This window comes from Coenobita brevimanus, chromosome 106 (assembly GCF_032717465.1).
Source record: "Coenobita brevimanus isolate Jiangsu-jjx chromosome 106, ASM3271746v2, whole genome shotgun sequence".
NCBI classification, from domain to species: Eukaryota; Metazoa; Arthropoda; class Malacostraca; order Decapoda; family Coenobitidae; genus Coenobita; species Coenobita brevimanus.
In genome coordinates this window covers 1,159,609-1,181,671 of record NC_137059.1, presented here as the reverse complement: position 1 = coordinate 1,181,671, position 22,063 = coordinate 1,159,609, and the positions used below count along the sequence as shown (strand labels likewise).

The 22,063-nt window shown below is 43.5% G+C and overlaps 1 protein-coding gene across 1 annotated transcript; it reads right to left on the bottom strand.

Annotated features, from left to right (window-relative positions):
* Positions 1–7,569: 7,569 nt before the first annotated feature.
* Positions 7,570–14,175, bottom strand: RpLP0-like (ribosomal protein LP0-like). Its single transcript, XM_080285487.1, has 5 exons — positions 14,048–14,175; positions 12,020–12,182; positions 11,246–11,395; positions 10,087–10,315; positions 7,570–8,202 (listed from the first exon to the last, which is right to left on the bottom strand). Exons 1-5 carry the CDS (start codon positions 14,073–14,075, stop codon positions 8,011–8,013), a joined length of 762 nt encoding a protein of 253 aa, XP_080141613.1. The 5' UTR covers positions 14,076–14,175; the 3' UTR covers positions 7,570–8,010.
* Positions 14,176–22,063: the final 7,888 nt, after the last annotated feature.

The following is a 22,063-nucleotide window of genomic DNA, read 5'->3' as shown; positions in this document are numbered from 1 at the left end:
TGAATGAGGTTTCTTACCTGCAAGTTCCTTGTCTTAACTAAAGCTTCAATTTTATGAGACGAAACAGTTGAAATTTAAATTATATTATATTTCTGCGCTGTTCATCGATTTTGTACTATTATGATCAATTTTGTGTCTGGAATATATACCAATAAGTGTGTGGTTACGTCGTGTAATCAAACTGGAGAATATGTGCCTTCTTAAAGCACATTAATTGACGTGACTGAATTAGTTCCACCAAAATTTGGGGTCCTTTCATAAAATTTCTTTTGCAAAAGATCGTTGATCTGTACCTTTAATTTCACTCATGCAGTTACCAAGCACTTCACATCCAAATCAGGGTGAAAATTAAATGGAAAATACCACCCTAGAGACAGATTTCGGATGATAATTCACTTTCACAGAGACAAACTGCTATAAAAGGAGAATAAGATCTTTCATGAATACACTCCGGAATCGTAAATACCACCCACAGTTACCAGATCACAGCAGCCTTGGGAACCTGGACTTGATAAATTTTGAGATACGAGAAACGTGTAAATTGCCTAAAATGGTTTGACTTTGGTATTTGTCATTAATACTAAGACAACACGAATAAAAAAATGTAGGAGAAACCAGATATTCTGGCTATTTTTGTCTATCAAAGGAGCGATATCAAACGATAGAGGTAGAGCCACCGTTGGCAATAGTGATCAGACTCACATATTTGCTTTATATAAGCTTATTAAAACATGAATACGAGATCTGAGTGTTTGAAGAACTGTAAAGACCATATCCCCACCCCCCTGTACCAATGAAAGAGTTCTAGAAGATAGATTAGTGGAAATATCGTCATTTTGATGTTGGCCACCGAGGTGAGAGGAGGGCAGCCACCTCGCTCCTGCTGGTGGCAAAGCCTATGGTCACCATGGCAACGCATTCGTATTGTTGTAGGCATGGGAGGCTTTCCAGTGCCTCTTCCCTACTTGTTGCTGTTGCACATACCACGTTTTCATTGTCGCCTGCTGTATGTTTGCAATCTATATCCGCATGAAATAAATTTATATAACGTACTGGAGAATATTATACTGTCCTAGACCAAACATAGTACTAAAGTGGTGTAATGCCTCCCAATCCACTGAGAATACCGTTTTTCTACACCTACTCTCATTTTTTTCTCCTGGCCACTAGATTTCAAAATCCTCTTCTATACCATAAAGGAACTTGTGTCTCTTCCTGCGTTTGGTGGCCAGGTAGGGTGGTTGATGAGTGGATGGGTGGGGTGGGTGTGTGGGTGGAGAGGCTTGATGGGTGGGATGAGGTGGGTAAGTTGGCAGGGTGGGTGATTGGGTGGGTAGATGGGTGGGCTGGGTGGAGTGAGTGGGATTAGAGGGTTGGATAGGCCAAGAGGGTGGGATTAGTGGGTGAGGGGTGAAGTGGGGTGCGTGGGTGTGAGGGGTAGGTGGGGTGGGTTTGGCAGATGGGTGGGGTGGGTGGGTGTGAGGGGTAGGTGGGTGGGTTTGGCAGATGGGTGGAATGGGTGGGTGTGAAGGCTAAGTGAGGTGGGTTTGGCAGAAGGGTGGGGTGGATTTGGCAGATGGGCGGGGTGGGTGGGTGTGAGGAGTGTGTGGGGTGGGGTGGGCAGTTGGATGGGCCTTGCGGATGGGTGGGTTTTGTGGGTACGTGTATGGGGTGGGTTGGTGAGTGGATTTTGTGGTTGGGTGGGTGAGTAGGGTGGGTGGCTGGATGAGTGGGCTTTGTGGGTGTGATGTGTGGCTTTCTAGAGGCCAAGGCAGGAGACAGGCTTACTACAGCGGGTGAGTGGATGGGTATATGGGTTGATAGGCTGGGAAAGTAGGTCGATAAGGTTAGGGGGGTAAATACTGTAAGCCCATAGATGAAATGAGTCCATGAAGGGGTACCTCTTGGGGGAAAATTTGGCTAAGTGGAAACAGCTGCAATGGGTTTTAAAAGATCCATGGAGGAAATAGGTCCATGGGGAGAATAGGTCCATGGAGGGAAAATAAATCTATGAGGAAAATAGGTTCATGGAGGGAAAATAAATCCATGAGGAGAATAGGTCCATGGGAGCCATAGGTGACTGGAGGAAAATAGGGAATAGAGGAAATACAGTTCCATGGGTAAAACAGATCCATGGTTAAATAAGTCCGTGATGAGAGTGAGTCCATGGGGGGAATAAATCCATAGGGGTAAATTAGGTGGATGGGGTATAATAGGCCCAAGGGAACATAGGTCTAAGGGGAATATTGATGTATATGGAGGGGTGAATGTGTGTGTGTGTGTGTGTGTGTGTGTGTGTGTGTGTGTGTGTGTGTGTGTGTGTGTGTGTGTGTGTGTGTGTGTGTGTGTGTGTGTGTGTGTGTCCCAGGTAATGTAAAGGTAGATCACTGTGCCCTCTCAGTTATTTCCCTTCGTACTTCTGTTTCGCGTAGTTTAAAGGCTCCAGTGTGGTTGCTTGTGTCGCCCTTGGTCACGGATCGATGTGTAGTAGGTTTTCTCTTCCATTATAGAAGTAAATGAAAGGTGGAGAGAGACTACTGGCCCCGCCCGCGCAGTCCCGAGCCCCGACGGGAGGGTGGGGTGGGGGTGGGGGACTTTCATGAAGCCTCCCCAGAAGTCCACCACTTTAAATATGTAGCAGAGGCAAAGTTGTTCACCCCCATGACCTTTCTGGCGCCGATCCCTATTTTGTAGCAGGGCACAGTGTGAGGTGTATAAAGTGCATGTCATATAATGTACAGTAGACAGTTTGAGAAACGTGTTTGTGAGAGTATGCTGGCCTACTCTCCGTGTTAGTGACTGAAAACGGTCATCAAAAGGGGATGGTCAGGGGTTAGTCCTCAGGGCCAGTGAAACGGGAACTCCAGCTTTCCCTGTCTTCAGCTTTCCCATCCTACTCGTGTGTACCGCCCTGATCGACTGGTTCTACAGCCTGCTTTTTAACCACTTCAGTGCTAGGATCTTTTCCCTTTGTTCATTGCCTTACCACAACAAAACTGGAAACCCCTTTGGTCACAAGCCACACACAACAAAACTGGAAACCCCTTTGGTCACAAGCCACACACAACAAACTTTTTTTTCTCTCTCGTACATAGTCTTTCCCTGGTCCTCCTCTGAACTGTGCTTACACCTCTTCGAATCGGACATACTGTACTGGACTTACCTCGTACTGTCAGTCACGTCTCTGCGTCTCCCACTTGCTTCTACACTGTCCACTACTTGATAACACACAACACAACTTCTTCCCACACCTGGCTAGACTGAGTAGCACCCCTAACATATGTGGTGTACGACGTTAATCGCCCTCGTTTTCTATTACTCGCCTCATGTCCTTTCTCAGTCACAACACCGTTCTTCCAAGTTTATAATTCATCTCTCCACCTGTCTACAGCATATATCTCATTCAGTTAACCTTTAGACTTACCTTTTACCTTTCAACCATAACAATTCCCTGCCTTACTGCCAACTGGTCTTTGTCTCCTGGCGCAGAAGTGTTCATTTAATCAATCATCTCATGGAAAAGCTGAAAATAATGGAAGAAAATTTTGTTTGTGTATCCAAACGGGTGGTCGGGATGTCATTGGCCTCCCACACAATAAGCTCAGCCAACTCAAATTTCAAGATGTTTTCCCCAGCCCCCCCTTACATGATTTTCCTTGGGTCAATCCATATTTTGTCTTGGTACCCCCTTGGCTTCCCCATTTTAATCTTATCTACGCTCCAGTGGGTGAATAAGGACCTGGGAGACACAAGCTTTGTTTACGAGGCTGACCCGAGAATCGCACCCAGGTTCTTCCAGTTACGAGTTGTATGATTTAACCAATGTACCTCCGACTGTCCCAGAGGAAAATAATGAGAGAGAGAAGAGAGAGAGAGAGAGAGAGAGAGAGAGAGAGAGAGAGAGTGGAAGTACAGGAAGAGAAATCTTAGAGGAGAGGGACTTGAGGAAGACGAGAACAAATGAGGTGGAGGTGGAGACAGGATAATGCTGTGGAGTTTACACCAGTGTTTCTCAGACTTTTTCACTTCATTCTCCACATGTAGGGATCTTAACATCCTCGTGCCCCCCTTCTCTCAAACCCCTCACAAATAATGATGAAAATAAAATCTGTTTTGATGCTCCCCATTTATTTTAATACAACTATCAGCCAGAATGCTATTTTGTTACATATCAATGGGATGAATGTCACTGCCTTCAGTCAGTCGTCTGATTCGAGGCTGAGTCACTGATAACGCACATCTCATATCTGAGTTCACATCCGGCAGGTTTCTACCGTTACTTTTTATGTGTTGAAGGGTGGAAAACAGGATTCACAAAATATGTTGTGGAAAATGGCAGGGATGCTCATGTGCAATTTCACGGACACTGTGATGTACTGCTTAGCCTACACTAGCCCGCCATGGCCCCCCCTAAAATCCTGCCGTGGCCCCCTTGGGGGCCATGGCTCCCAGTTTGAGAATAGCAGTTTAGACCCACTGAGCTCTATAATAGTGATTAGACCCTTAACGCTAAAATATTCTGAAGTACTTTTTCCTTTCTTTTTGTCCTACTGAAATAAATTACTGTAGCTACGGTTTACAGGAGTAGGGCATCTTTTGTTGGAGTTTTGTTCTGTATTCCAGCTTAGGAGTCAATTTGATGTTTGCAATTGTTCAGCAGCAGCAGTAGTAGTAGTAGTAGTAGTAGCTGTAGTAGTAGCTATTGTGGTATCCCCAGGAACTTGTCACCAGTACTCTTTCTTCATCAAATAAAACTCGCTAAATCTCGTTCTGCATCACTTCTCTGAATTTTTGTCTTCCTAGTGACCATCTTCCTTTCACTGGCTCCCTCCATGCAATCTTTCTTTCTTCTTCCTTCTGCCTACTGGTGACTTTACACTCTCTCCTCTGTCTTTCTCCCTTCATTCTTTCTTCTTCTTCTGCCTATGGGTGATTCTACACTGAGTGACAAGCTAGGTGGTAACCATATTACCAAATTATGGGGCCTGGTGGTTGAGTGGGCAATCAAGGCGCTCTAATCAGATTGAGCTTGTGCAGGTTTCTATCCAAGGGGTGGTTGGGGTTTATTGCTCATATAATGCCACTCAGGGGTGAGTGAAGGTGGTCACTCTCATTTTAAATGTCAGGACCAACTTGCCTAGCCCCGGGCTCCTAATCTCCTCTTGGGGCAACACAAGAGTAGATGATGATGATGATCTATCCCTACTGATCACAGTCTCCACAGCCTCACAAATTCTTGTCTCATTTAGGTACAAATATTTACTTAACCTTCTAGCACCATACTTTAAATTTGGCGAAGATCCACCGCTGCTTCAAAAAACACGAAAAATAAATGAACAATAAACCCAAACAACTCAATCTCCATATCCTCAACAATCTTCTTGAGAGAATAAACATCAAGGGTCAAGGTCAAAAACTCAACCTCTCCCTTTCTCTCTCTTTCTCTCCATAAACTAACAAACTATGTTGATGACATTATTCTCCTTTCGTATGAGGACTCATCATTAAAATGAGTATCTATAATTACTGGGAATGCATAAAAGTGAAATATGTACATTTTGTCCTATTCATTATGCTCTCTGTCTCTGTCATAGGTTTTCACGTTTACATGTAGGCGTGTGCACTTCATTTAGACTGGCAAAGATCCCTGATGTCTTGTAGCTCAGCTGATATAGACAGGCTGAATCACTACTTAAGTATATCCTTTTTACCTCAACCTGGCCGTAAAGTACTGTAGTGTTTTGCCTGCACACATCCTTGACTTATCTTCAAGGAGCTGGAGAGGTTCAGCTACATGTGTTGGTATTGATATACAGTAACTAGGCTGCTCTATTGCCAGGTTAAACAAACGTCCCTGGTGCTGAAGAGAGACCCTTCATGTGGTGGCACTGTTATGACCAGGTGGATCTGCTGCCAAGTCATAGACATCCCTCAGTTCCCTTATTAATGCCCAAAAGGAGGATGGTGGACTGCAAGAGAAAAATAACTTCAGCCTGCAGGCCATTGGGTTCACATACAGATGAGCCAGGGGCTGCACCTACCACTACAAAACTACTACTACTACAACATCCTTAATTTCTTCCCTACTTTCCAAGGGAAGAATGGTGGACTACTGAAGGCCAACTTAAGCTTGCAGTCAACTGAGTTAACATTTCAGAGGAGTCTGAGGCCACAACAACCCCTTCAATCCAATGAAGTGTTCTGATATATGCTTGCTACCTGGTGCTCCAGAGAGACGCTGTCACCTGGTGGCACTGATATGATTGGGGGGTTCCATGGCCTGGTTATGCAAATGTCCCTTAGCTCCCCTTTTTCCCCTACAAGGAATGGCAGTACACTACTGGAGGACTGCCTCAGCTTGCTATCCATTGGGTCTATACTTCAGATGAACCTGGGGCTGCTACTACTACTACTACTACTGCCATTCTTGCCACCCCCAAACAATTTTATCTTGCTTCATGGAGACCTCTTGTAGTGAAAAAGTAAATGAATGTTATAACTAGACTCTCCAACTTGACAAATCTCTACAGTACAAAGATAAATAAAGCTGTCTCAAGACAGCAAGAATATGACCTCCTGTAATTAAGGGGCAAATGAGAGCTATATCTTAGCTCTACACTTTTATAATGTAATGTTTGTACAAATAAATACCTGGTAACATTTATATCAAAACTGATGTACAAAATGGTCACTAAGATGTTCATTTATGTTCACAGTGCATGACTGGGCAAGCTACAATTGCATTGGTCCAACCTTGAGGAAATGCTGTCTATAAACAATGGAGACAAAGTCAAGCAGAATTTATTCTTGAATATTAGAAAGCTTTTGAAATGCTACAAGTGGTCTGTTAAAGGTGGTGTCCATAATATATAGCATCCAACATAGCAAGGGTTCACTGTATTGGATCAAAAAAGTTATGTGGGGACTATCTGGCAAGCAGCAAAGTTCTTTGCAGCAACATTTTAATTTATTCTTAGCACCAGACAATTCTACTAAACCTAACAAAAACCTGTACCATACCTCACCTCACCTGCAAGTGGGATGAAATAGTAGGATGGGGGATTTAATCCCCGAGCTAGGCAACTATGGCCATATAACCCCGCTAGGTTACAGGAGCGCGCTACCACTACCGGCACGGCAGTCCTAGGCGAGGCTCGAACTCGTAATCCCCCGATCACGACTCCGATTCTCTACCACTGAGCCACCGTGCCCCCAAAATGGTAGAATGATGATGATGATGATGATGATAATGATGAACAAAGACTCTTAAGGTGAAGGAACTACTGTACTGAATCCTATATCTAATTCCTCTAGATCTAATCTCACCTAAGCCGAATAAAATCATTTTAAGCTGATAAGAATGTAAAATATATTATCATGGTGAAATGGTTAACCCCATACAATGGCTATTATATACATACCATACATAAAAACAACACCATGTTTCCATAAGAAGGACCTATACGGTATTGGGGTTGGCTATCGTGTGGGTGATGTTTTCTATGGACTGTGCGTTACATCAAGCCACAAAATCAGCAAATTACTTCCCAACAGTTGCTGAAAGCTGTTAAGAAAAAAAGAAATATGAGATGTGCATACGATTTGTAACAATGCGCATCTCTTCTTAGACTCATACTCTGTGCAGTCACCCAGATGACACATAACCATGTGATTGTAGTTGTGGATGAATTTGCTGTCTGAGTTGTGACTGTGTTGCTAATTACCAAGCTTGTAGCCACATTTCACTCACTAAGTACATCCCAGGGTCAATAGTAGCCACCCATCTACTACCTAGATGACGGTTATTCACGTATTTTTATTCTTGCTACCACCATACAACTGTATACAGCTTAACGAAGATCCAGCATGGTGAAGAGGTTAGTAACACAACACCATTACTAAGTTATATTTATTAGCTCATCAAAGACCTCTTCCTCATTCACTCATCTGCCATATCCAACAGCTGTATTTCAAACTATTTAAAGAGCTACACAACTACCAGTACTATGACTAATCTTCATCTCCAGAATCACCTTCCTTTTGGTTTGCATCACCCTCTTCAATGCCCTCTTCCTTTCCAATGTATTCTTCCTCTTCTCCATTCTCTCTATCGGTTCGTACATTTTCAAAAGTGCCATCAAGCCGGTTCCAACACCATTCCATTTTAAGCTGGAAAAAGGACATCTCATACCCAAACAGTTTCTGTAAAAAAGAAAAATATGCAAGACATAAGCTATTAATAATAAATCATCACGATATTCATCCCAAGCCTAATTCATCCCTAATGAAGCAGGTTACAGAAACAAAGAGAAACACAGAAAATAGGAAAATTATCATCATCATTATCATGACTATCCTGACCCTAATTTCCAGTAAAATTTTTGTGTTAGATGACATCATCTACACTGAGTGACAAGCCAAATTGTTTCCTGTACACCAGACCATTTGCTACACTAAATGGTAACCATATGACCAAACTATGGCACCTGGTGGGATGATGGGTAATTAGGTAACTCCTCTCGGATTCGAGTCAGTGAAGGTTTATATGCAAGGGATGGTGGGGTCTGTTGCTCACATAATGCCACTCAGGGATAAGTGAGGCTGGTCACTCTCATCTTAAAATGTCAGGACCAAATTGCCTAGCCCCAGGCTCCTATGCTCCTCATGGGGCAACACTGGATTTGACGAATGAATGAATGGATGAGCATCGCTTTACCTTAATCGGCTACCACCAGAAAATTTAATTCTACATATATAGGATTTCTAAAAACCAAGGCTGAATCTAGCACCCCCAGTACAAAAATATATCTCCCCTCAAATAAATGTCTGGTAAAAAAAAAAAAAAAAAAAAAATGGATTGTGTGCTGGAGGTGGGGCTGCAGCTAGCTCTGTGGCTAGGGTGAGAAGTGGTTGGAAGACGTTCAGGGAGCTCTTGCCTCTTCTGACATTGAGAGGGCTCTCCCTACGTGCTAAGGGGTGTTTGTATGCAGCATTTGTTAGGAGTGTAATGCTGTACGGTAGTGAGACCTGGGCAGTGAAGGAGGAGAATATTCGCCGGCTCAGATGTACAGAAATGACAATGATTAGATGGATATGTAGTGCGTCCCTGCGTGCAAGGTCCGGGGGGGCTGGGTTTACGATGGAAGAGTTGAGAGGTAGGATGGGACTGGAGTGTATTGGTGTTGTGATGAGGAGAGGTAGATTGAGATGGATTGGACATGTGGAGAGGATGGGGGATGATAATTAGGTGAGGAAGGTGAGAAGTGTTAATACTGGGGGTGGGGTTATGAGGGGTAGACCGAGAAAGACATGGGAGAAGGTCATTAAGTGTGACCTCAGGGTTAAGGGACTGAACAGGGAGGCTGCAATGGATCATGCAGCGTGGAAAGCCGCCATTAGGTGACCAAGGCCGACGCATGAAAGCATGTTGGAGCCTTTTAAAAACGAAAACAACGAAAACGAAAATGGATGTATTTGTAATGAACAGCTTGAAAGATGGAACGAGGTAGGATCCAAAATAAAGGAAAGAGATGATGCAGACATGGGAGTACTATTAACTGCAAGCTCAGGGAATTAGTCCACACAATCATTTAAGTCTTCAAGATCCTGCCTCCACCTCATAAGAATGACCAATCGTACAAATTTTAAAACACATTTCTTTACATACTGTATGCATTTCACATACACCTGAGGGGTACAGTACTAGGCTACATAATCCACTACCACCACCACCATCATCATCCCAACCCTTATTCCCACCTAATGATGGGGTGCTCAAGATAGGATTCTAAAACTGAGATAGCACAAAACTACGAAATTATCAACATCATGCCCATAGAAATGGCCCACACAATCACTCCAGCCTCTGGATCCTGGCTCACATTTCAAGCCTAAATACAGGTATCTACATACATTTTTTTTTCAACTTTCAGTTTCCTATGACTCACTCTCAACTGAACAAAATAGTGTGGGTTTAGTTGGAACAGAATACCAGAGTTGTTCAATCTCTTATTCTCAGCTATCACGCCATAACCAAAACATCTCAGGTTATAGAGTACGGTATCAGAAACTGCATGAAGCACTTACCAATATGCTAGCTTCATTGGGTGATAAAGGCTGCCCCTCGACACAAACAGTATGCTCCTTGATCAGCTCTGGCACCCCTCTCTCCAGGCGGGTGGGCAGACCAAGTTTCCTCAGGTGCGGTTCCAGGGAGTGTGCAAACTGTTCCAGAAGGCCAGGTTGCAACACCACCGTCTCTGTTGCACTGTCACCAGCATGGGGAGTCACTGGATATTTTGTTGTCTCAAAGTACCTGGAATTATCATCATCCTTACTATCATATCCAGTCAAAATACCTGAAACTATCATATCATTATTACTCTTAGCACCATCATGTCACCCTCTCAAAATTCCCGGAAAAAAACATCATCTTAAAATATAAGCGATCATCATCTGGACCTTCTTTCCCACCCTAGGCGGGGTGAGGCGTAGCAGCATCCAGACAGCCAAATTTTTCCCAATTCAATGGGCCACACTTCCATTCACTTATCATTCAAGCCAATGGAATCCTGGCTCCACCTGATAGACCAAAGGTTTCACCACACACTGTAGCTTCATGTATGCTGACAATTTTTTTAAGTAATTATAGCCATGGATAAATGAGCTATGGAATGTGAGAACTATTATAGCTCCACCATTTCCAATGCAAAGACTCCTATATGCAGTTCAACAGGTATTTCATCCTCTCTAAATACCTGCAATATAAAGGTGAAACGTGGTAAAAATCATGGGTTAGAATGTAATGTGTCCTACAAGCTACAGTTCAGTTCCGAGACATTGCCAGAGGATTTGCTATTATGTAAACACTAACCAGGGTACCGTATAGATCAGTCTTCTATCCTTAAACATTCTGGACTACAGTAACCCATCCTAAGGCGCTTATGCTCCAACAGGGGCAATATGAGTAAGGCAGTTACCATTTATAATAATGTAGAGATGAACCAAGGATTATGAGAACTGTCATAATCCCACTGTCTTAACTTCAATGCCTATATGCAGCACCAATGGGTATTTCATCCTCTCCTAATATCTGCAGTATTAATGACACCAGTGTTAACTACCACAGAGCCATATACTTGCTCTCAGCTTCATAAAGAAAAGTCTGGCATTAGCTGGAAAAGAATACTTGAGGTGAGGGTGTTCATAAATATATTTTACAAGATCAATCCAAAAATGAACTTACTCCAAAACCTCCTCCTTGGTGGCATTGGTAAACAGAAGTCCACACTGACCAACCAGCTTCTGTGACACTTTGTGAAGATTGTCCAAAATTTCCTCTTCAGGCGTCCGTCCCAGCGCCAGTCCCATCACTTTATTTTTGCCCAGGAAGAATCTGAAACATACAGTACAGTTAATCATTTCAAGCTTTTCATTATCCCAACACTTCATCCATGTAGTTAAACAGCATGCTTTATGAAACTCCACCAGATATTATTTTTCATCATTATCAATGCCGTAAAATCAATGAAATGTAGGATAAAACAGTATAGTACCAGAAGATGTGGTATTATGAGCCTGACACAAACCTGCATAATTGAAATTAGGTAATAAAACACACACACACACACACACACACACACACACACACACACACACACACACACACACACACACACACACACACGCAAAACCGTCAATCAACTAACCAACCGATCATACAGTATCAAACTGTGGTGGAATGGGGACTGGGAAATCAATTGCTTTTGTTCAAATTCTGCCTGTTGGCAACTGAAATGGGAGTTAATATTTCAGCTGATAAAATGTAGCCACTGGGAAGAATATGGGGAGCTGAGGAAAGATGTGACTGCAAGAACGTCATTACTTTTATTCTTTCATCTTCCCCTTCCTCCTTTCTCCTTTTCCTATCTTTACCTTAACATCATTCCTTCTACTCTTTCTCCTTCCCCTATCTTTTCCCTTAGTTGAGCCAGAAGAGAATCCCAATACAGTACAATACCTGCTATGTGACCAATCCAGTCGCATATCCTTTAGCTTATCTGTCTTGATGTGTCTGGCAGAGAAGATGAAGATGCGGGCATACTTGTCTATGCATTTACGAATTTCCTCTACTAAATGCTGCTTTGATTCCAACCCTTTCTTTCTTGTCTGGGTGAGGGAAACTGGATGTAAAAAAACAAATATTAGTTAGCCTCTTCAATATAATGTAGTATTCTGTAGCTAATTTATTCTTTCTGTTACCAGGCAATTTGGTTCAGCTAAGAACCCCTGACTGTGAACCTGTGAAGGGACTAATTAGTGTAACTTTTATCTGCAATTTTATAAGTTAAGCTGCTTACACAAATATATTTTCATAAATCCATCAAGACTTGTGAACACCATGTAATTCAAGTGTACAGAATTCATATGAAAACCTTTTGAGGGTCAATGTTAACAGGTATACTGGGGTATTAAAAAAAGACAAAAAAATGTCATCTGAATGAATGTATATTTTCCTGGTGTGCTTTAGTGTTCTGTTTAAATCTGGCCTTCACTACCTTATGAAAGTACGCTACCTATTCTGTACTGAGGAAATAAAGATCTGTATCCAAACTGGCAATTTTTTTAAGAAAAATGAGAGTCTTTGGCTTTCACCTACACATCTTTTGGACCTACTCTGACATCCCTTGGTCCTAACCCAGGTATCCTTGTGAAAAGAAAGAGAATTGAGAAACTAACCACAACCAACCAATCAATAAAGAACCTCCATTTTTTGATAGGTTATCTTATTGCTTTTCTTTCCTTTACAGGTGGCTTTACATTGAGTGACAAGCCAAATGGTTTCCTGTAAGCCAAAAAAACATTTAAACACTGGGTGGTAACCATATAACCAAATATATGTGCTCCCTACGTGTCAACAAATGGGTTGGTGGAGGGTTAGTGCCCCTCCCCGTAAAACAAATAACTCAAAGTCAAATGGCCACCCCTTACGGGATTATGGCGTCTGGCAATAGGTAGATAGATACATATTACGTTAGGTATGGTTTGCGTGATTCCTGTTTATATACCTTCTTGTTATGCCATTGTTCGACCTCAAGAATGTCATGGTTAGGGGTGAAGAATGCCCTGGAGGTGTTATTTCTGTCATATGAAAAAGAATAAAACAATGAGAGGAGGATTTGGGACAACATTTATCAAGGCACATGAGTCAGTATTTCAGTAAAAACAAATAAATTAATGAATAAATAAAACTGATAAAGAAAAACATGAAACAGGCTGGCAGACTCTTGCTAGATAAATAATCACCACCTAACCTAACCCAAAAACCTAACCTTACACTGAAAGCAATATCTTCCATCGCCAGTCCCCAATTGCATCGCCAGAGCTTTTTTTTCTTCCTTCATTAACTCACACCTGGGGCCATAGATTCAAGGTGGCCAAGCTCCGCACTTCAGCCGAGTATAGACACAGGTTTTTCAGTATCATATGTATAAACCTCTGGAACTCTCTTTCAGATGATACTTTTAGTGCTGACTTAGTTGCATCATTTAAAAAGTCCCTCCACTCACAACTAGGTCACATCTTGTTCGATTATATTGAATAACTGCGATTCATAATTCGAAGTCTTTCAAGTAGTGCAACTGCCGTGCATATGGCACAAAACTCAGCCTTTAATCAATAGTCTATTTTGATGATGATGTGTATAGGAAATGGGGCTGGCGTGCCAGCAGGTATGGGCTGCCCTACTTCTTGAAAAGCAGATTCCTACCAAGCCATACTGTTAATTGTAATGGGGTAGCCAACCAGGTGAGTAATATCCTTTAGGCAGACCAAACTTTGGCATTCTTCAGCCTTAACTTGGTGGCACGGATATTCCTACTCCTGCTTCAGCCATTTCCTTAAACAGACTGACATTTTGCGAATGTTGGGGGTTACCAGAACGCTTATCACCAATAAAAATTGCAGAAGAGGTACTTCATTAGAAAACTGATGTTATTTCCGAGGTTACTCTATCGCCCTACTAATTGCCAGAATATTAAGAACTTACTTTTCTTATCACGCTTTGACTTCGGCATCTTGTTAGGCTTGAAATTTGGGTCCTTGAGTATAAAGATAAGGTTTCCCGAAGACGAGAGAGGCGAGGCAGAGATGCAGCCTCCTGTTTGTTTTGATTCTGTCCAGGCCACGCACGTGTGTTCTTTCTCATGCAATACAGCGCTAAAGTATTTATGTAAAGGAATTATGAATAGCGTATGTTAATGTTTGATAAAGTTACATAAAATTTTTGATATTGCCTGAAATATCTCAGTTCATAATATATGCCTCTTCCTATTAATGTTCGATAAGGATGCCTCCATGCGATGGCACCGCTGGGTGGCACCGATAGAGTCTTCCATCTCCCACCTCCTCCAAAAGAGGGATACCGTGCTGCCGGAGGAGGGCAACTTCAGCCAGAAGGCCAGCAGGTTCACGTTTCACATAAACCTGGAGCTAATACTGCTCTGGCTGTCCTACTACTATCAACTTCTCCTACTATTACTACTACTACTACTACTGCTACTACTACTGCTGCAGCTGCTGCTGCTTAACAGCTGAAAACACCAAATTACCTCTATCTGAGCTGGAACATAGAGCAAAACTCCAATAAAAGATACTCTAATCCTGTAAACCACAGATAATTATTTCAGTAGGACAAAAAGAAAGAAAAAAAGGTGTTTCAAAGTACATTAATGTTAAAGGTTTAGAGCATTATTCTGTCTCCATTTCCACCTCATTTCTCATTTATTCCCTCATCTTCCTTAAGCCCCTCTCCTATACGGTTTCTCTTCCTGTATTCTGTAGTTCCACTTTCTTCTCTCTCTCTCTCTCTCTCTCTCTCTCTCTCTCTCTCTCTCTCTCTCTCTCTCTCTCTCTCTCTCTCTCATTTCCTCTGGGGCAGTCGGGCGTACATTGGTTAAATCATACAATTCGTAACTGGAAGATCCTGGGTGCGATTCTCAGGTCAGACTCTTGAACAAAGCTTGTGTCTCCCAGGTCCTCATTCACCCACCGGAGAGTAGATAAGATTTTTATATGGGAAGGCCAAGGGGTTACCAAGACAAATTATGGATTGACCCAAGGAAAATCATTGCAAGAGGGGTCGGGGTATGTAGTTTGAAATCTGAACTGGCTAGGCTTATTGTGGGGGAGACCAGTGATATCCCGCCCACCCGTCTGGATACGCAAACACAATTCTCTGTCTATCTATCTGTAGCCCGACGCCCTAATCTCGCAAAGGGTGGCCGCAGACAAAACGCCTCCAAGTCGCTCTGTTACCCACCATTTGACTGCCCTTCCCCAACTCACTCACCCCTCCCTCATATACCTCTCAACTCCATCCCTCCACCTCATCCTCGGTCTCCCCCTAGCTCTCCCTCCATCCACTTCACCTAAATACACCCTCTTAGTTAGTCTTTCATTCTCCATTCTCTCCATATGTCCGAACCACCTCAGTGTATTTCTCCAAATTTTCTCAGTCACATCCACATCCACCCCACAACGTTCTTTCACTTCTTCAGGCGTCAACCTGTCCCTCCATGTCACTCCACATGCTCCTCTCAAGTAACTCATTTCCACTGCTCTCACTCTTGACCTGTTCTCCTCTAGTAAGGTCCACGCCTCGTTTCCATACGTCAGGGTAGGAGTCACAATACTATCATGCAGTGACTTCTTAACTTCCATACTCACCTCCCTATTTCTCATCACTGCTTTCAGTGAACCAACAACCTTCCTTCCCTGCTGTACCCTTTCAAGCACTTCATCCCCCAAAGTTCCATCCTTACTCATCACACTACCCAAGTACTTGAATGTACTCACATTCTCCATATCCTCACCATCCAACCTTACTGTGCATTCTGTGACTAGGATGAAATTCTCTTCCGTTATAATTCATCAACTTTTCGAAAAGATGATTGATTATATGAACATTCCTGCGCCGGGAGACAAAGACCATGGGGCAGTAAGGCAGAGAATGGCTCTTGTAGAGAGGGACAATGTAAAATAGATCACCTGAAGGAGATACATGCTGTGGGTAGGTGGAGAAATGAATTATAAACTGGAGAGGATGTTAATGTAACTAAGAAAGAACATAAAACGAGTAATGGAAAAGGAGGAAGATGGAAGTACAGCATCTCTAATGTTAGGGGTCCTACTAAGTCAACCCAGGCGTGAGAAGAAGTTATGTCGTATATTATCGAGCAGTGGGCAGCATAGAAGTGTGTGGGAGACACCGAGACGTGACTGGCAGTTTGAAAAAATAGGGTGAGTCGAATATGGCCTATCCAAAGAGGAGCATGTACAGTTCAGGGGAAAACCAGTGAGAAACTAATCACGAGGGAAAAAAAAAAAAGTTTGTTGTGTGTGGCTTGTGACCAGAGGGACTGCCAGTAAGGCCTTAAACACTGAGGAAAGACCCGAACACTGATCCTCTGAGAACATCAAGTTTTTGCCATCTCTTATATTTACCCAGTATCCTTCGTGTCTCTTTGTAGGAACTAAAAAAACAGAGGAGGGGGTCCCTAGTCCCCTTACCCCGCCCCTTTTAGTCGCCTTTTACGACACGCAGGGAATACGGTGGCAGAATTCTTCCTAACACAACCTGGCCGCATAGTAGTAGTACCACCCCAAAGTGCGGCCAGACTGTCCCCCCCCCCCCGCCACAGGGGGGACACAATCTAGGGTACATTTTCCCCCAAGAGGTACCCCTTCATGGACTCATTTCATCTATGGACTTACAGTATTAACCCCCCTAACCTTATGGACCTACCTTCCCAACCTATCAGCCCATATACACATCCACTCACCCGATGTAGTAAGCCTGTCTCCTGCCTTGGCCTCTGGAAAGCCACACATCACACCCACAAAGCCCACTCATCCAACCACCTACCCTATTCACCCACCCAACCACACAACCCACCCAGCAACCCACCGCATTCACGTACCCACAAAACCCACCCATTAGCAAGGCATATCCATCTGCCAAACCCACACCACACACTCCTCACACCCACCCACTCCACCCATCTGCCAAACCCACCCTACCTACCCCTCACACCCACCCACTCCACCCATCTGCCAAACCCACCCCACCTACCCCTAACACCAACCCACTCCATCCATCTCCCAAATCCACCCCACCTACCCCTCACACCCACCCACTCCACCTATCTGTCAAACCCACCCCACCTACCCCTCACACCCACCCACTCCACCCATCTGCCAAACCCACCCCACCTACCCCTCACACCCACCCACTCCACCCATCTGCCAAACCCACCCCACCTACCCCTCACACCCACCCACTCCACCCATCTGCCAAACCCACCCCACCTACCCCTCACACCCACCCACTCCACCCATCTGCCAAACCCACCCTACCTACCCCTCACACCCACCCCCACCACCCATCTGCCAAACCCACCCCACAAACCCCTCACACCCACCCACTCCACCCATCTGCCAAACCCACCCCACCTACCCCTCACACCCACCCACTCCACCCATCTGCAAAACCCACCCCACCCATCTGCCAAATCCACCCCTCCTACCCCTCACACCCACCCACTCCACCCATCTGCCAAATCCACCCCACCTACCCCTCACACCCACCCACTCCACCCATCTGCCAAACCCACTCACCCGACGTTCTTTGCCTACCCCACCCTCCCACCCCAATAAGCCAATCCCTCCCTACCCCACCCATCTGCCAAACCCACCCCACCCCACCCATCTGCCAAACCCACTCCATTTACCCCCCACACCTACCCACTCCACCCTCTTTGCCTAAACCACCTTCCCATCCCACTCACTCCACCCAACCCTCCTATCGACCCACCCAATCACCCACCCTGCCAACCTACCAACCTCATCCCACCCATCAAGCCTCTCCACCCACACACCCACCCCACCCATCCACCCATCAACCACCCTACCTGGCCACCAAACGCAGGAAGAGGCACAAGTTCTCTTATGGTATAGAAGGGGATATTGAAATCTACTGTGCAGGAGAGAAAATGCAAGTAGATGTAGCAAAAGTGTATTCTCAGTAGATTGGGAGGCATTATACCACTATAGTACAATGTTTTGTCTAGGTCACTGTAATATTCTCTAGTACGTTATTAAGATTTATTTCTTATGGATATACTTTGCAACCGTACCACAGGCTAAAGTGAAAACGTGGCATGTGCAACAGGAACAAGTAGGGAAGAGGCACTGGAAAGCCTCCCATGCTGACAACAATACGAATGCGTTGCCATGGTAACCATAGGCTTTGCCACCAGCAGGAGTGAGGTGGCTGCCCTCCTCTCACCTTGGTGGCCAACATAAAAATGACGATATTTCCACTAATCTATCTTCTAGAACTCTTTCATTGGTACAGGGGGGTGGGGATATGGTCTTTACAGTTCTTCAAACACTCAGATCTCGTATTCATGTTTTAATAAGCTTATATAAAGCAAATATGTGAGTCTGATCACTATTGCCAACGGTGGCTCTACTTCTATCATTTGATGTCGTTCCTTTGACGAATAGAAAGAGCCGTTTCTCCTATATTTTTTTATTCGTGTTGTCTTAGTATTAATGACAAATACCAAAGTCAAACCATTTTAGACAATATTCATGTTTCTCGTATCTTAAAATTTATCAAGTCCAGGTTCACAAGGCTGCTGTGATCTGGTAACTGTGGGTGGTATTTACGATTCCGGAGTGTATTCATGAATGATCTTATTCACCTTTTACGGTAATTTGTCTCTGTAAAAGTGAATTATCGTCCGAAATCTGTCTGTAGGGTGGTATTTCCAATTAAATTTTCTCTCTGGTTTGGATGTGAAGTGCTTGGTAACTGCATGAGTGAAATTAAAGGTACAGACCAACGATCTTTTGCAAAAGAAATTTTATGAAAGGACCCCAATTTTTGGTGGAACTAATTCAGTCACGTCACTTAATGTGCTTTAAGAAGGCACATATTCTCCAGTTTGATTACACGACGTAACCACACACTTATTGGTACATATTCCAGACACAAAATTGATCATAATAGTACAAAATCGATGAACAGCGCAAAAATATAATGTAATCTAAAATTTGGTTGTTTCGTCTCATAAAATTGAAGCTTTAGTTAAGACAAGGAACTCTTGCAGGTAAGAAACCTCATTCAATTGGTGGAATTAATTTTTGTGGACGCTTCCTGTGTCGCTTCTTAGGTAATTGAGGACGCTAATATTTAAACTGAAGATGTTGTTAAACTATCCCTGTGCGCATGCAAGGAATGACGGAAAAAAGCCATCGTATATGAAATTTCGCGAACCACACATTCGTTCGAAATTCTCGCCTTCCTCTGTTCCCTAGTCCCTATCCAGTATGGCTGTCGAGGTCGCCCTTCTCCGACGTTTAATAACATGTCCTAGGACTACGGTTATTTTCTAGTGCCCTTTGGGATATTTGGTGCTAACAGTGTAAGTGAAGTGACCCTCATGGTGTGCAATGAAGGATGTCTTCTTTAAAATAACGTCATATTAGAGCGTAGTTGACGAAGGATGCTGGCGGCTCCTTTGATCTCAATCAAAACAAACACCTGCCTTGGTCGCGTTCTCAGATGTTCACCAGCAAATAGCGGGACAATACGTGCCTTCTGACGCTAATGGGTGTGTTTAGCAACAATATGGCAAGTGAACTGATCTTCCTGATGTGCATTTGTGCCAGTGCGACTTAATTTAAGCGTTTTACAAGAGAGACGGAAAGTGGTAGGCGGAGGGTGATTGAGAAGGACGCTCCAACCTCAGGCTTTATTTCTGGTGATTATGGCAGAAGACAGGGCCTTACACACACCACAGGTAAGAGAATTTGGTATTTATATGTTAGGGCAGTATTTACAAGATTAGGTAAAGGAACTGTGAGTGACGATGGTGTGAAAAAGAGGTAGCCACACGGAAGGAGCCCCCTCGATCCCAGGCTCATATTTCCGTCAGTATTATGGCCAGGTAGTGGTTTATATGCACCACAGGTGAGACAAGCTGGTATTTATATGTTAAGCTGTTATTATCATGGCCAAGAGAATGATAATTAAGTGTATAGACTAGGATGCTGGCGGTGTGCCCAAGGGGGTCTGAACAACACTCCTGTGGGGAACAAGTTTTTCTATTACTCGTTAATACAGAATGAAAGCTGACAGTTATATCAAGCAGATATTAAGTGAATTGTAGTTAATGACGACAGTTACGAGAACGTATCATTTACATATAATGATTTTTTTTTTTACTAGCAATTAACAGCATTCCCCCCCCCCCCCACTTTTTTAGTAGGTGTTAGTGAGGTCTAATCTCTGGGATGTATTTGATGTGGTGGATATGTCGGTAATTATAGAGGACATGGATGTAAATTTTCAAAACCATCAGGCATCACCATTTTGAAAGGCCATGTGCTGTTTCCTGCATATGTTCTTAGCTCCTTGAGCCTTCTCAAAACTTCGTTATGCTGTTGGTTTAGTGGTCAGAACACCCCCAGTTGAAGTGACGTTCTTGCATAGGTGTGATGCCAAGAGGTGGCTGGAGGTATTTTGATCATGTAATGCCACCAGGGAGAGCAGGCTGGTCATCTGCCCTTAGATGCACTTGATTACGATTGCCTGGCCTCAGAACCATGCACCTCAAAGGGAAATTTCAGATTTTGCTGTAACTTTTTTTCTGTTTTAATAATTACACTGTTTTTGTTTACTTTCAAAAATTTCTGTTGACTATTATGGTCTTTGTTCGTAATTTTTTGCACTGTTCTCTTCCAGATTTTTATCTGTTCATTATTTTATTCTGTGTTCATGCTTATCTCTCTCTCTGTTCATGAATCTGTTCCATATTAATTGTTGCCTGTTCCCTCTCCAGATTTTCCCTATCCTTTATTCTGTTCTCTCTGTTTTCTTATTGTTATAATTTTTCAGGTGGAAGAACAAGATGATGAAGTGGGTGAAGGAGGGAAGAACGACGTGGTATGGGAGAAGGGTTGACGTGGCCGCAGGATTATCTATATGTGAACCCGATGGACTACAGGCTGGAGGATGAGACGCTACTGAGGAGGGACAGAAGTGTCAGGTGAGAGGTACCATAGATCAAGTACGATAACAGATAGATGCCACGTTTCCTTGCAAGGAATCTTTATATTGAGGTAGCCCATGTTAAAAAACTAGCAGATATCTTCTCAACATTTGTAGGAAAGTGCTGGGGGGAAAAAAAGAACATTTCAGATGTATCATAGGACTTAGTCAAACATGATTTACTACTGTATTGTGCAGAGGAGCTGTTTCTAAGGTGTTTTCTGTGATTCATTTTTTATCCATCCATCATCTTAGCATAATATTCTGATGTGGCAGTGAACTGTTTTGAAGTTGTTCTCATTGATTCTGTTCTCCACAGAATTAGTGGGAGGGATGCCTTCATGTGACAACATCAGTAGGCTGCTGCTGCTGCCGCTGCCGCCGCCTCTGCTGCTGCTGTTGCTGCCGCTGCTCCTGCTGCCGCTGCTGCTGCTGCTCAACAATTGCAAACATCAAATTAACTCCTAAACTGGAATATAGAACAAAATTCCAACAAAAGATACCTGAATCATGTAAATAATTTATTTCAGCTGGACAAAGGAAAGAAAATGGTACTTCAAAGTATTTTAATGTTAAAGATCTAAACATTATTATCGAGCTCAGTGGGTCTAAACTGCTGTTTTCAAACTGGGAGCCATGGCCCCCAAGGGGGCCACGGCAGGATTTTAGGGAGGGGATGGCGGGCAGGTGTAAGCAGTAAATCAGAGTGTCTGTGAAATAGAAGCCATTATCCAGAACATATTTATGTGAATCTGGTTTTCCACCTTTCTACACATAGAAAGTAACTGACGAAGCCCTCTGGATGTGAACCCAGATATGAGATAAGCGTTATCAGTGACAGCCTCCAATCAGACGACTGACTGAAGGCAGTGTCATTTATTCCATTGATATGTAACAAACTATGCATTCTGACTGACAGTTGTAAACATTAAAATAAATGAAGAC

Bases quoted from the DNA above. Each gene is read 5' to 3' on its own strand.
- RpLP0-like (XM_080285487.1), bottom strand. From the start codon at position 14,075: ATGCCGAAGTCAAAGCGTGATAAGAAAA. The intron at 12,183-14,047 runs GTAAGTTCTTAA...TTTTACATCCAG, and splicing joins GTCAAAGCGTGATAAGAAAA to TTTCCCTCACCCAGACAAGA. The intron at 10,316-11,245 runs GTAAGTTCATTT...TGATAATTCCAG, and splicing joins ACCAAGGAGGAGGTTTTGGA to GTACTTTGAGACAACAAAAT.